We start from the raw sequence: 15,599 nt of genomic DNA on the forward strand, positions 1-15,599 counted from the left end.
AATTCTATTTTTATGAAATAGTTTGAATTAAATGAAGTTTTCAAAATCACAAGAATAATCTCCTGCTTACTACGCACCAGTAGACATAGTTTTGATGTAGTACAGAAGAGCCCTATGTTCTTCCTGGCTGTATGACTTCGGGCAAGTAAGTTAACCTCTCTGAATCCAGTTTATGCAACAGTAAAGTGGGAATGAACATAATCCTCAGTGTTTATGTGAAGGCAAAATGAGATAACTTTTAGGAAAGAACTAACTCGTGTTTAAAAATTATCTGTTTAGAATAATTTCCCTCTATATAAATAAAAAAAAAATTTTTTTGAGACCAGATCTCACTATGTTGGGCCATTAGAGCTATTATTATTATTTTTTAAGCTTAGGGAACAGAATCCTATCTGAAGTCATCTGCAGCCACAAGTTGGGTGCAAATGTGACTCCCATCTCTTTTCAAGTTAGTTCTGAGAAAGCAAACTGTCGGGCACTTTTGGCTAGTACAGGTACCACAGGGTCTGCTACTTTTCCTTATGATCCAAGCCGAGTTTCACATTTGTGTGCAGAATACAGTCACACAGATGCCCAAGCGTTCTGCGAGGCCCAGCTCACCTGTTCTCTGGGGCCTCCCTGGATGCCCCACCTGGAAGGAATCCCTCCTCTCTGGGCCTCATTTTACCCATTAAATTCATCTAATTTCAACCGATCACCATTATGGAGCCGTCCACGTGGCACTAGGGCTGGGCTAGACGTCGACACAGACAGACAAGCTGCTCCGCGTGCACCATCACAGATTGTGACCAGCATGGGAGCAAGGTACTGCCCAAAGGGGTCAGAGGTCCTCACTGGGAGGAAGGAGGACGCACAGGAGCAAGTCACCAACCCACCTGGGGAGGCGTCAGGTGGGCCGGGTCGCTTGGGTCTTGGAAGCTAGGAGGAGCTCACCTGTAACAGGCCCTCCCAGAAGAGGGAGCGGCGAGGGCATGGGAGAACGGCTCGGGCACAGGCGGGCGCTGGGGACCTCAGGTGCACCCACAGGAGTAAAGGAAGGGCTGGGGCCAAGTGGGCAGGAGGAGCAGGTGAGGGCACACCTGGGCAGCAGCCAGTGCTCTAGCCAGTACAAGGCTGTTTCTGTCCTCATGGTCCCTGCCAGGCTGCGGGCTGGCTGAGGACAGGACCCAGGGTCCCGGTGAGGTTGCTGGGCATCAGGCAGAACGCTCTGCACAAAGCTGTGGCTGGAGACATTTGTGATGCCCAGAACTCCTACCTTACGAGGCAGGAAGGTACCGAAGCTGGAACCTGGGCCAGACGCACAGAGGGCGCTAATTCAGTCGCCCCTCCCAGCCACGCTCACGCCTTCGGGACTTTGGTGCTTAACCCACTTTTAGATGCTGTGGCTCTGCTGCCCCGCAGGAGCGCTGGAAGCGGGGTGCCCAGCCCTGGCTCTGCCCACCTCCCCGACAGGGGCCCTGGCTTGTTCTGGAGAAAGAACTTTCCAGCGAGGAGCTGGTGCCCTGGGCCCCGGCTGAACCAGCAGCATTCCAGGGGTGCCGATTTGCCTTCCTGAGTGTCAGAGCGAGAGCATTCCAGAGGCAGAGCTGTGGCTTAAAAAAAAAAATCATGTTTAATTTAAAAATTAGAAACTGGAGCAGGCTGTGAGCACAGGGGTTGATTGAAACAAAATTTAAATTCCTGTCAAGCCCATTTAAACACGGGGGCCCTTCATAGACAATTAGCTGCTCCCTGTGAATGCTGAATAAACTCAGGCCTGGTCACTGTGAGAGGAGAGGAGCCTACTGCGAGGCGCTGGAAAAAAATTAACTAAAATCAGGCTGTATGAAATATTCAGCCTTCCAGTGTATCACAGGGGTTTGAAAGTGTAAACAAGACAAAAATCGATTCCTTGGTGCCCTCAAATCAATCCCCCAAAATGGTTAGGGCATCTGTTTCTGCTAAATTTTGTTTACATCGGCAGATTTGCCTTAATTGCGGTTGTTTATCTCTCATTCTCCCTGGGGCCCTAATCTCCCGATTACTAATACTTAACACTCATTTCACATCTAAAGCTACTTCTAATCCTCAACAGGTTTGGGGGGCTCTTAAAATTATTGAAACCGCAGAGGCGGGAGACACAGCCGCTTTGTGAAAGGAACATTTTCTTATCTACTACCAGCTGGGCCCAATCATCACCAGGGACGGCCACAACAAAGGTGCTAAAAGGCTCTTCCACAATGACTGCTGCTCCACTGGGGATTCAGAGGATAAAACAGAGCTTTGATGGAAAAATCTGAACAAGAGGCTAAAGCAGTCCAGCCAAATAAAGTTACTGTCATAATCAAATGCTGTCAATCACCATGAAAATCCAATTAAAAATGTTTCAGCACAGCCCTCTTAAGTGGAAAAATGTACCCTATTTATACAAATTTTTGTCCACTCCACACTGATCCCACAATTAGAAAGTCCCGCTATTAATTGAATCCCCCTCCCCCCAACTTTAGGAAGAGATGCGGGCCACTCAGAAGGCTTCTGAGGGAGCCGAGACACACACAGGCTATTGGTGTACAATTAAGAGTTAATCGGGTTACATCTGAAAATTCCATTTTTATTTGTGCCAAGGGAACCTTTGTGCGAATAAACGAAGGGTACCTACTCTCCTGCTTCAGAATCAGTGACCATTTATATTAAGAGAACAGAGGAGCGGTAAACCAGGATACTGGAAAGAAACTAGACCATGCTTCGGCAAATGTCTCTCGGTAGACCAAGGCCTAATGTTTAATTCTAATCTTGAAAATTAAATAGAGGACGGAAGGCCCAAATGTCTCCACTGCCTTTCTCAGTCTCCAAATGGCCATGTGAACCTCAAGTTTTCTGCAGGCTGATCTGCCCCAAACAACTGTGCATCTGAAGCCACGAGGCTCGCGATCCCAAAGGTCTCTCTAAAAACTGCTACAAATTAAAGAGCAAACAACCCATTAAACAAATCCAGCTGGTTACAACTGTAAATAGAAGGCTTCTAATAATTTTTCCAGCCCTTGAAATTCCTGGTTAGACTTATTAATAATTGATAAGAATTACATCTATTTATTGGTGTGTACTCACAGGAAAACAACTTCGCTACCTTCAACAGCAATTCCCAATTCCCAGGGACTAGTTTTAAGATCCTTTTATTGTCTTCCTCATATGGCTCAATGTTTCTGGTCTTCTTCAATCTAATCCATTATTCCCAAGAGCTGGGGAATGGGTGGCATGTATCTGATACGATCGATGGGGTTCCTGTCATTGGTCTAAACAGGGAAGACGGTGCTGGCCAGGGGGGTCTCCTCTAGGTCTTGCTCTCGACCTTAAGTGGACTGAATCACGTGCTGCTGACCAGCACCTACCTGCCTGGCACTTCCTGGCTGTTCTGTACCTCCCGGTGACCCGGGTGTCTGTTCTGTTGGTGAAGCCTTTGTGCAGTGGTTGTCGAATGCTTCCAATACTATCCTGCTAATACTGCAACCTCCTAGAAATTCCATCTTACCCAGATGACCTCTAGGAAGTCAAAAGAGACCTTTGTTCAGACTGTATTCGAGAATGGTCACCCTAATGTACACTGCTTATCACGATGTCCAGAGGCTGCTTGGGTCTGTTTTTACAGCTTTATGAGTTTCTAGAGAAAAAGAGACATGTTTTATTTGTCCTTAGCTCTTTAGTGTCTAGTACAGTATTTTACTAACTTGGGTTAGGAAAGCACATGTTTAGCCTGAATAAACAGGACAAGGTAGGCACCAAGTTATGATTATGATCCTCCTTTGAAGGAACTTACAGTCTAGCTGGAGAAAAAGGCTTTTTATTTAACCAGTCAGTTTCACTTCCGGCTGCTCCTTATAATCATTAGAGAGCTTTTTTTTTTTTTTTTTTTTTTTTTAAAGTACCTGCTCCTTCAGCCAAAGGCCAGAGAGCCTTTAATCCAGGCTAGGATCCTGGCATTTCTTTCTTTTTTTTAAACCTGATTCTGATGAGCAGCCAGGGTAAGAACCACTAGACCACATGGCCCAACTCTGGAGGAATACAGTCATTAGCTGCTATGCCAGTGAGTTACATTCTGGAGGGCTTAGGGAAGGGAGAGGCAGGGAAGAGGACAAAGACCTTCAAGGAGCGGGGGAGGGGACCTTCTAGGCTGCAGTTGCCACCCAAATAGCAGGAAATGTCAACAGCTAGTAGTTCCACTGGGGACCTGTAACAGACTCCAAAGACCCGCCGTGGGTCGGGTGAATCTGGCACGGACCTGAGGATCCTGGCTGATCACTTACTGCATCCAAGGTGATCACCCTCTGCCCTGAAATGAGACGCAGGAGGGGGCAGCCCAGTGGAAAGAAGGGGAGCACTGCAGGCCTGGGTTCAAACAGCCACATCTTTTTAATTTTATTTATTTTTTTAATTGTAGCAAATTTTTTCTTTTTTAAAATTTCCTCTATTTAGTTATACACAACACCAGATACACCCGCCATTATCCCAAAGGCATGGAACTCCATCTGCTCCAGTCCAATCCCCAGCACTTCCCCAAAGCTCGCTCCACTTCACCCATTTTTATTCAACCCACTTATAGTTTCCTTTTTTTAAAATTAGTGTCCTGTGGATACACGTGGTGCCGGGACCCACTGTGCACATCCATGCACACAGATATGAAAGTGTGGTCAAAATCATTCCACTCTTCTTCCCTTTTCCCAACCCTTGTTCCTCCTCCTCAACCCCCTTTGTCAACTCTATTGCTCTTTCCTTTATTTTCATGAAATTGTTTCTCCCCTTTTTTCCTTTCTCTTTTTGACCCCCTTCCCCCTTATTTCATTTAGCACCATAGTCTCCAGTTCCATCCATTTACTGGCAAATGCCATAATGGCATCCTTCTTTATTGCTGAGTAATACTCTATTGTGTATATGTAAGACGTTTTCTTTATCCATTCATCTGTTGGTTCCATAGCTTGGCTATTGTGAATTGAGCTGCTATAAACATGGATGTGTCTAGTATGGCGTCATTGTAGTATGCTATTTTAAGTCTTTTGGATAGATACGAAAGAGAGGGATAGCTGGTGGGTGGTTTCATTCCTAGTTTTTTGAGGAATTTTCATACTGTTCCATAGTGGTTGCACTAATCTGCAGTCACACCAACAATGTATGAGTGAACTTTCTCCCCCACATTCTTGTCATCATTTTATTTTTTTTTGGATAATGGGGACTGAACCCAGGGCACTTAACCACTAAGCCACATTCCTAACCCCTTTTTCTAAAAAAAAATATTTTTAGTTGGAGATGGACACCACACCTTTATTTTATTTATTTATTTATACATGGTGCTGAGAATCGAACCCAGTGCCTCACAGGCCAGGCAAGCGCTCTACCATTGAACTACAACCCAGCCCTAGCCCTTTTTATTTCTTATTCTGAGACAGGGTCTCGCTGAGTTGCTTAGGGCCTTGCTAAGTTGCGGAGGCTGGCTTTGAACTCATGAGCCTTTTGCCTCAGCCTTTTGAGTCTGGGATTTTAGATGTATGCCACAACACCCAGCTATTATTTATATTCTTGATAACTACCCTTCTGACTAGAGTGAGATGAAATCTCAGTGTAGACTCTTGTTGTTGTTGTTTGGAACCATGGACTGAACTCAGGGCACTTAACCAATAAGCCACGATGCCAGCCCTTTTTATTTTTGATTTTGGGATAAGGTCTTGCTAAGTTGCTTAGGGTCTCAATGTAGTTATGATTTATGTTTCCCTAACTGCTAGAGATGTTGAATGTTTTTCATATATTTGTTGGTCATTTGTATTTCTTCTTTTAAGAAGTGTCTGTTTAGTTCTTTTGTCCATTTACTGATTGGGCAAACAACCACAATCTTAAACAGGCAAATCACCATGGTGTTAAGAGCTCCAACTGACTGATGGAGGACAGTTACCCTTAAATGGAGAGTCAAAACTGTCAGATCACCATGATCAAGGAAAGACAGACTTTATCTGTATCTCTCTTGCCATGTGCATGTATATAAAGGTACACACAGACACACACATACTCACACACACACGCACACACGCACACATGTGCTTATGTGCTAAAGTCTCATAAAAAGATTAAGCGGTCACATCTGAGGAAAAACAAAGCCTGTTTTCTGGGGTTATAATCTCTCTGTTCTTCCTGAAGTGCTAACGTGTCATCAAAAATTCAAATTAAAGCTGTCTGATTTAGTGCGATCTCAAGCATCCAGACAGTGATTCTGCCGTTGTAATTATGTGCAATTAAAAAGCTAAAAGCAACTTCTTTACTACTGGATTCCTATTTATAAGCAGACGCCAACAGATTATTTTAATGGCCTTCAGAACTTGAGGAAAGAAATCATTACACGGCTGTCAACTGGACCCTGTGCGGAGCCCCCACGCTCCTGCGATGGCTTTTGTGCTTGAAGGCACCCCAGCCGGGACCTCTCTCTGCAAATGAGCTGCTTTGTATGTTCCTCTAAATGAATAGCCAAAAGCAAAAATGATGTCTGCAGAATGGCGGCCAGACACGGGAGTATGGCCCTAAAGGTTCGTTTTAAAACATGCTGTATGTGACATACGCAATAGCTAAATGTAGCGAGTGACAACCAAGTTCACAAGCGCTACTAACCATCATCAGTGTTTTAAAAAGCTTGGATTTCTGCAGGCACACTTGTCCCTGAGCCCGATTCCAGGGGGGCTGTGGAACTGCCTGGTCTCTTCACAGGGCACATGCAAGCCCCAGGGTCAAAAACAAAAGGAAATTCACTTTTGCCCATTTAGTAGAATGTGGTGGTAATGCTGAAATTTCTTTGAGTCTAGTGTTCCCAGATATAAGGAACAGGTGAGAAATCTCCCTGCCTTTTTATGTCAACCACAAAGGACATCTGCTCTCACAGATCAGACCCTTCTCCATCTTTCCTCATGACTTCCCTAAGACTTGCTGGCGGCTCTATTCATCAGCCTCCATACAACCTCACCCCCATCCCTTCCTTTTGAGTCATTCCCCATTATTAAAATTCTCTCTGCTGTAATCTCCTGAATAAAAATCATCTTCTTAATTGTCTGGTGCATTCTGTCTTTCCCAGTGGTCAGAAGGTTTGGATCTGATAATGATGGACAAAGCCACTTGGTGTGAACCCCGAAGTCACAGGAGAATCTGAGCACTGGAGACAAAAATCCAACATGGTGCTTCCACACTTCTTAAAAGGGACCATGCAGATGCCCAATTCATCATACGTTTTGATTAACTGAGAGAACAACCAACCAGACTCTCTGAAAATGTAATTACAATCAGGTTTGGGAAAGCAGAAAAGCTACCAGTGACAATTTAATTTAGAGGAGTTAAACAAGTTAACATCTCTTTGCAAGTAATTAAATGTTTAAACAGATTTTTCTAGAGCAGTTTGGTGTTTATTAGCCCCCAAACATTACCACCTCTTATACATAAAGCCTTCACTGAGAAATGAGATGCCTTCAAGTTTGCAGCTGCTGGAGTAGACGAAGGAAAAAAATCCAAAACCACTATTTTGATTATAAGTGACACCCCTCCTCCTAAGACCCACACCTGCTTCATCTTTTCCAGTCTCACTAGTTACTTGCTTTCTAAGCAAAATGTTAAATTTCAATGGCAAACTACCCTGTGTTTCTTCTCAGAAGCCTGACTGGAAAGCCAACCTGGAGTAATGCTAAAAGAAGGCGAGGACGCCCTGCTCTGGAATGTACAAGGAAATGCACAAAATAACAGCCATTATTAGAACCTGAGGAGAAAACCCATGTTTTTAAACAATTACTAAAGCAGTATAGTAATAGCATAAAGACAATTTCTGCGCCAGCTTGTTTCTCTGGAATTCTCTCTGCCACTGAACAGCTAGAACAGATAATAACTATTAGTAAATCAAACTCCTCTGCAATATCCAGCTGTGCCTCACGCATTTACATACAGATAGAATGGGTATATGTTTTTAATATGTATGGGATACGTACTTTTCCCACAGCCAAAGTGCATGCTACAAAGGAGGAGGAGAATGGGAATCGGATCAGCATGAGATAATAAAGTGGCCTAGATAAAGTATTAGCCAGCGATTGATCTCAAACCGGGATGCTGCTTCTCCTGACCTGATTACTTACTATGCATAGATTCCATTAAATAGAGCTTAGACTTGGGAAGCTCCTGGAAATACTCTAAATGCATAGAAGGATCTAAGGCACTCTGAGCCCAAATTGTAACTGTGTGGGTACCCGCGGCACTCGCCCTCCCTGCCTGAGCCAAGGCCCTCATTCAGCACAGGCTGGGAGGTTAAAGGGCTGCCTGACAGCTGATGGAAGCCCTGCTGAGTCCCACAGGGAGGGTGCTCCCCTCCCCTCCCCCACACCACGCATACACCCTTCCAGTGAATGGACGCCCCCTCCGAGCTGCCTGTCTGGTCCTGGCCACACAGCTCCAAGGAGCAGGATGGGAAGGCAGCGAGGAGCTTAACAATCATTTACAGTCATGGTCTCCTTTGCAAAACTAGTGCCAGGCATGAATTTCTCTTTCCAGAAAAAAATGGAAATCTTCACATGCACACATGAAATTTTAAGGGTTCTAACAGACTTCTTGGAGTCACAGACCCTTGGTCAAGGCCCACTGATCCAGTGGGTCCCCTTGATTTGTGGAGGAAGATGCTGAAGTGGAGGAGATGGGGCACTGCTTGGGTGACACAGGGAAGGGCCATGGCAGAGGCTCTCCCTGCTAGGCCACAGCTCCACCTTAGCAACCAAATGACCTAAAGGAAGGTTAATTTCTCAGGAGGAATTCTTTATAGAAGCAAGTGGTCGATGTCTTTCACCGTATCTCTCTTTTTAAAAAATATTTTTTAGTTGTCAATGGACCTTTATTTGTATTTGTATGAGGTGCTGAGCATTGAACCCAGTGCCTCGCGCATGCTACGAAATCGCTCTACCACAGAGCCACAACCCCAGCCCTAACCATATCTCTTTAACTTAAAAATATTTAAACATATAATTTGAATAGCAAAATCAGACTGGAACCCCTATCCAAATGCTCCCTTCTTAGGTTGTCTCTCCATCCCTGAGTTTAAGGGTCTGATTTTTTATTTCCTCAATCAAATTATTGCCATTTGGGGGAAATTTCTCTACCACCTTCCCATGATTTTCTCTCCCTTCTGCTGGAATCCCTTCATCCTCTTTTGACTGGTGGAAGTGGGTTTTCCCCACCATGAGCCAACATATCCATAGTGGTCTGAAGCCTGTAGAACATCCTACCTGCCACATCCTCAGTCTCTACTGCCTGAAAACTTTTTTCTAAGTTTGTTGATTCCAGGTTACAGGGCTGGACAGCACAGTCCCAAGTTCTTCCTGTGATTCACATCTGTGTGATTTGGCTCTTCAATAATGGAATCATTACCACAGCGACAGAAAGTTGGGGGGTTCCTATCTGTTGTATCAGTATGCTGCATGTTCTCAGCTGCCCAAATGGCTGACTTTCCTTTGTGGAGTTTACAGCTGACTCCTAATTCATGCAACAGGCTCTTGAAGAGCTGAAGAAAAGGCCCTGGGTCCTCAGGATGAGGGATTTCCCTATACATTGGATGAGAAGTGAATTTCAAGAGAATTCACTCAAGGAAAAAGGTCCACGTGGATGGGTGTGTTGAGCTATTTCTATGTAGTCAGAGTTTGCAGACCTGGACGCTAGAGCTCCTTCTATAGAAGTGAAATTTCTAAGAGACTGCCCAGCTGACAGTGAATGTGTTGCCTACCTGAAGTCCCAACTTTGAGGGCTCAGGATTCTACCAGGTCAATGTCAAGTGGGTTCCTGCTGGAGCAGACACTGGAGACTTCCCCCTGCTCTGAGAAGGTTTGGGGCCTACACATAACTCCTGCTTTGCCCATCTTGTTTCCTTCCTTAGAACCATTCCTTGAAAACTCTATTAAAATCTAAGCCATCCTCCAAAGGCCCTTTTCAAAGGCTACTTCCTCAACACAGCTTTTCCTCAGTTGCCCAGATTCCTTTAGAAGAGCTACTTCATTCTAGTGATCTGTGGCCCTGACATATCCCTGCAAGACTGAACCCCTGTGGCTCACTCACTCTTTATATGTTCTGCTGGGTCTAGCACGGGACTTTGCACACAGTGGTCTATAAATATCTGCTGAATTCTATCATTTACCCAGTCCTGAGATCTTTTTAAGAAGATATGGATGCTGATGATGAAACTTTGGAGGGAATTCTTTATGTAGCTTAATGACTACACACCAGAAAACTGCACCAGCTCATGTGGACCTTGGTGTCCCAAAAACATGTTAAGGGAATTTCTTGGTCTCGCCTTAAAAAGACTTCCACTTAGAACATAAAAATTGACAACCATCTAAAGAATGACTACCCACAAGAGAGGAAATTAAATAACCAGACAACTAAGTGAGTTCTAACACTGGGATTTAATGGTCTCAAGAGTTTAATCTTGAGTTTTACATTTCATTTTTAAGACAGACGTGACCAATGATTTTAAGACTTGGTATTGGGTATCCGGGTATCTACAGTGACCCCACCAAATAAAAAGACAAAGACAGCTTGAGTACCCACAAGGTGTACAGCCCAAGCCCAGAAGTCAGGGTGATATGACCCACCCATCCTGTGCTCTGATTTACTTAGGTAAGAAGTGTTCACCAGTCAAGCCATACCTGGAGATCATTTAAGAGTTTCCTACAGTGAATCTACGACTCTCAGCATTTCCACCAGACTCCATCTCTGATTTTCTTCCTTTGATTTGGAAAATGCAAACCCACAGGGAAACCTTGAAAATCCTGCAGGCCTCACAGTTGACGCGGCCCAAGCTGTGCAGCCCATGTTGGTATCCTGCTGGCTGGAGTTACCGCGCCTGGGAGATAAACTGCTCTCTTTTGCGAAAGGCACAGGCCCCCCACCCACAGTGACAAATGGGCTCTACAGTTCACGCATTCCAGAGGACGCTCTCGGCTTCCAGATGGGAGCACCATCAAATAGGTTGTAGGCAGAGAGGGAAAAGGAAAAATTAAAGCCATTAATATGCTGGGAGGAATAAAGAAACTGTTCTTCAGACTGGGTCCCTAGGATGTGACTCAGGTTCAAGTCAAGGAACAACCTACTTCCTTTCCTGTCCCCTGCTGGGTCTAACCTCTTGGCAAAAGGCAGGCAGGGCTCGACTGCCTTGACCACAGCAGCCCCCTCCCTCCTGTTTCCTGACTCCACACCCAGCCCTTACCAAACAAGGGTGCCTAACTACTGTTATACCTCTGGGAATAAATGAGTAGTACTAGAAATAATGTTAAATTAAGTATAGGATGGTGCTTCTGCTGACTACACTTTTCACTGTATCTTATTGATTTGTTGATATTTATTAATTAAACATTTGGGACAGCATGCACCAGAGTAAAAAGAAATCCATCTAAACACCCCTCCATACACACACATGCACATACATCCACATCTACTTGCTTCTGAGGCACTAGAGGTTCTACCCTTTAGCCTTATCTTTATGACTCGCCACCCTGGAGAGGTGTTCCTTATCCACACACACATTCATATACATTTATGGGTATGAGCATGATCTGCAGATGTTTTATTTATAAGTGGCCAACTCACTGCAGCATTGAAACATGCATTTACAAACAGATATCTGTTTTATGAAACCCTATTCCTTTGTTTTAATAGCTGAGCTATCCAGCCGTAGCTTAATAATGCACAAGGTAAACGGGTCTCCATCTCTGGAACCTGTTCCAAGTCTTCTCAAATGTGACTAACTGCAAGAATTCCCCAATCACCAAAGAGACCAAAAACAAAACAAAACCAAAAAAACCAATAAAGCCCCAAACCCATCCCAGTTTAGTCTACACATGAAATCAGCATAGCTATAAATTTCAGGGGTTTTAGGGGTGAACTTTAACTTGAAATTATCTTGAAAATTGAATTTTTGCTCTAGAGACAACATGAAGGAGAGAATTCCCTACCTGGAGAGTACTTGTGATGCACAGGGGAAGGTTCTCTATGGGTGTGTGTGTGGGGGGAATCTGTATTGTACAGAAGTTTGGGCACTTAGAGCATTCAGTAGGATGGACTTCAATATCTGTAAAATGTATATTGTTTAAAGAGGTGAAAGAAAATTAGGGCTGATTTGCTCTGATTGCAGTGACCTAAAGACAGGGAATGGTATGCAAAACCTTGGAAAAGAGTAGAACATAATTATTATTTATTAATGCTCCATCCTAACGTCATTCTAACAGCTTGTGTGTTGTCAAATCAACAATCTGCACTAAATAAATGACCATTTGGGAATTGTTAGGGAACATCTCTGTTCCTTTCCCTGCTTGAGTAAAAACTGTCATCTGCAATCAAAGAAGGCTGCCTTGGAGCTGAGGACACAGCGCTGGCAGCCTTGTAGTGTCTGTTTCTGAGGAAAGACCAAAGATTCGCATTGACTTGATCTTTTGCAGCCAGTCTAATTTCATTTCACATGCATCCAGGACTCTGTGCCACAATCAGACTCCTTCTTGTAGGACTGCACCAAAAACTTTTAGCACACTGACTCTCTTCTCTGTTTACCAGGCCTCTGGCTTCTGAAAGGCTGTAACAGCAATTGAGGATACAGAATAACCGACATTAAGTTCACGGCCCTTGAGGGAGGAAAGAGTGTTCTGTACTACATTTCCACAGAGTGGTGGGTTTTTAAAACGTAAGAACCAAATGTGAGGATATGAGTTTCAGAAACGCCTACCTAAATCAAGTATACAATGCTGCCTTTCCAGAGTCTGTGGATTTCTGAAACTTCACACTGGTCTTTTTAATAGAATGTTAAACATGGATGTATAACTGGAGAATATGAATGGAACTAAAAAAACTAACTTACCATCAATTCCTCAGGTGCTGGCCTTTCTTTTGGCTGTTTTCGCATGCTGTAGGAGGAAAAGCAAAACCCTCATATTATCTATATCATTCATAAATTTTGTTGTTAATTTCTACCGTATTTCCCCTTGAACCTGGATGTTTTCAAAATCTATCATGTTCAATTCTTGGTTCACATATAAACATATATTCCCTTTCTTTAATATTGGCCTTTAATCAGATTTATGGGGTCTTTATGAATTAGAAGCAAAGTTTTTGTCTTTGTTTTTATTTTGTTTACTTTTGCAGTATAGGAAAATAATAAATTTAAATTCATTCTAATACTACTTCTGAAATTAATATGGAAAAGAAGCAGCAATATTCTTTTCCTGATTCAGTTATCTATGCGCTTTGATTTTTTGAGGGTCAGTACTAGGGATGAGAACCCAGGGATGGGCTACAGCCCTAATACCCCAGGCCTTTCTCTAAAAAGATTTTAGACAGGGGTCTAAGTTGCCAAGGCTGGCCTTGAACTTTCAATCTATTGCCTCAGCCTCCTGAATCACTGTGATTATAGACATATTCTATAGCACCCAGAACAATTTACTTAAATCTTAAATTTGGGGATCAATATATTTCTGTTTTGGTTATTGGAGTAAGACAGTAAGAAAACACATGTGACTGTCAAGTCAAATGAGAATACAATTCATTTACTATTATTCCCAATGAGAGCAGTATAGAACAGAGGTCAGAAATCTACACAATGCTACAAAATTACAGATGGTAATTATATGATTCTTACATATTATCTTGACTTGCATTTATTTTGACTACAAGGCAAGTTGATAATTCATTCAACAGCTGTGGGACAGCTAAGTTTGTTTAAGGTGCTTAAAGAATTACATTCTTCATGCAAAATATTTCTTGTCTCCCATCAAGAGGTATAATTAGTGGCTGAAGCATGTACTTAGCTATGCAATGAAACACACAAATGGTAGTAAGGTGACCATGGGTAGCTGCCTACTGATGACCATGTTTGTCCTAAACTCAGCGTCTGTGGGTGAAGATGTGCACAGAGACTGGTGCTTCTTCAATCATTTGGAAAAGAATACAGATGCCTTTTCTCTATAAAATCACCCTCTAAACAAGAAAAAAGAAAACCGTTCATTATAATCTCTGCATTTGCTGACAGTACTATTTTTTAAATAGAGAGATTTAATGATCATTTTGTAAACTAGAACCATAGTTATGAACCATTAATGACATTGAGGACATTTGCCTTCCCTATAAATAACCATATGCACCTCTCAAATACTGCATCCATTAGCAAGTAATTCAAGCTGTCTCACCAGTGAGTTGGTAACAGTCCTAATCTGACATTCCAAAGTAGCTGTATCTCTTGGGAAAACAAGGCTATTACCCACTATTATTTCTCTTACAGCTTGACATCTGTGGAAATTTCAACACAGGTTATCCCTCCCTCTGTCATCATAAAACTTTTATATAACAACTGATTAATATTTTGGACAGGAGGGTGGTAAAGCCTTACCCACTTTTCTCCCTGGCTGCCCAGGTCAGTCCCACTCCCACGTTGGTCTTAAGACCACACAATGAGATAAGTGGTCTGTCACAAATCCAATGTCTCTGGAGTCACGAGATGAGCCAGGTGATGCCCAAACCAGGGCTCCAGGTAGCATAGGAACTGCACAGTTTGTTTTTCAATTTTGTATCTTGATGTGGGGTATTCCTATGATGTAATTCTGAGTGCTTTTAGGAATTCCATTTAAAGGAAATTAAAAAATTAATATATGTTTTTGGATAATGGCTCTAACATCATAAATGAGATCCAGAACAGCTCAGGATTCCAGTGTTTAATTTATATGTATGCTTTTTCCCCAATATGGCATGCTTTGGAAACAAAAGGTATTTAGAACAAAAATAGTTCCTAAAAGCTACAGAATACTATATGCTTAGTATTTTAAATATATAGAAACAGTGTTAAAAATTTTGAAGTCCATGTTGGGGGTGGGAATTTCTTCCTACATTTTTTTCCTGTGGAATATAAACTGCATGAGACATTTTTATTAAGAGGTAACATATTACACTTAGTCAAGAAGGTGATAAAGCTTGACATTTATATTAAGGAATATTTCTTGGTTTCACTTTAGCGTAATCATCAGATGGATCATGGGGGAAGGGTACCACCACTCTGTTCAGTTCAGACTCCTGACTGTGCTACCCAGCTGCACCCTGGGACAGAAGGGCTCTTTCTGACAGGTGCTGCCCATGTGCTTTGCACCAGTGGATTGACTGAAGGGTGAGGAAAGGAGGGCTTTGATGAGAAGGGAGGAGCAAAGGTAGTTTGAAGGAGCTCCAGAATGTCCTTGGGGACAGTCATTCCTATGCTCCCAGTTTCCTTCTCTCTTCTGGGTGGTACCCCACGCTGGGGTGAGGGAGAGAGTACAGGGGTGCTGCAGGACAGGGGAAGGGGAGATGGAAAGGGCTAGTCAAAGACGCTTCCTGCTGGGAGGAAAAGGCAGAAGGCTAGAGAACACTGGGCAAAAAAGGCATGCTTCCCCAGGTGGCCAGACCAGGGGTACCTGGGGGCTCTGAGGCTCCTTCGGTCTACATTCTGGGATTCCTCTAAGTGTTTTAAGGGTGGAATTAGGCCTAAAGGAACTATGCTTTCAGAATCTTTCAAACATCAAAATTCAGTGAAATGGGACCCCAGTATTGTGTTTAAAATATAA

General features: G+C 43.3%; 1 protein-coding gene across 5 annotated transcripts in view; it reads right to left on the minus strand.

Moving 5' to 3' along the window:
* Map2k5 (mitogen-activated protein kinase kinase 5) overlaps positions 1-15,599 on the minus strand; it is a 232,700-nt gene that overhangs the window by 22,660 nt on the left and 194,441 nt on the right. For 3 of the 5 annotated variants that reach the window (XM_047537347.1, XM_047537354.1, XM_047537341.1), the window contains one exon: positions 12,875-12,920. In XM_047537347.1, the coding sequence (XP_047393303.1) occupies positions 12,875-12,920 (46 nt within the window). Of the gene's footprint in view, positions 1-10,355; positions 12,593-12,874; positions 12,921-15,599 lie in introns of those variants that run through there. The other 2 variants (XR_007106679.1, XM_047537359.1) reach the window with 2 other exon arrangements.

This window comes from Sciurus carolinensis, chromosome 2 (genome assembly GCF_902686445.1).
Source record: "Sciurus carolinensis chromosome 2, mSciCar1.2, whole genome shotgun sequence".
Classification (NCBI taxonomy): domain Eukaryota; kingdom Metazoa; phylum Chordata; class Mammalia; order Rodentia; family Sciuridae; genus Sciurus; species Sciurus carolinensis.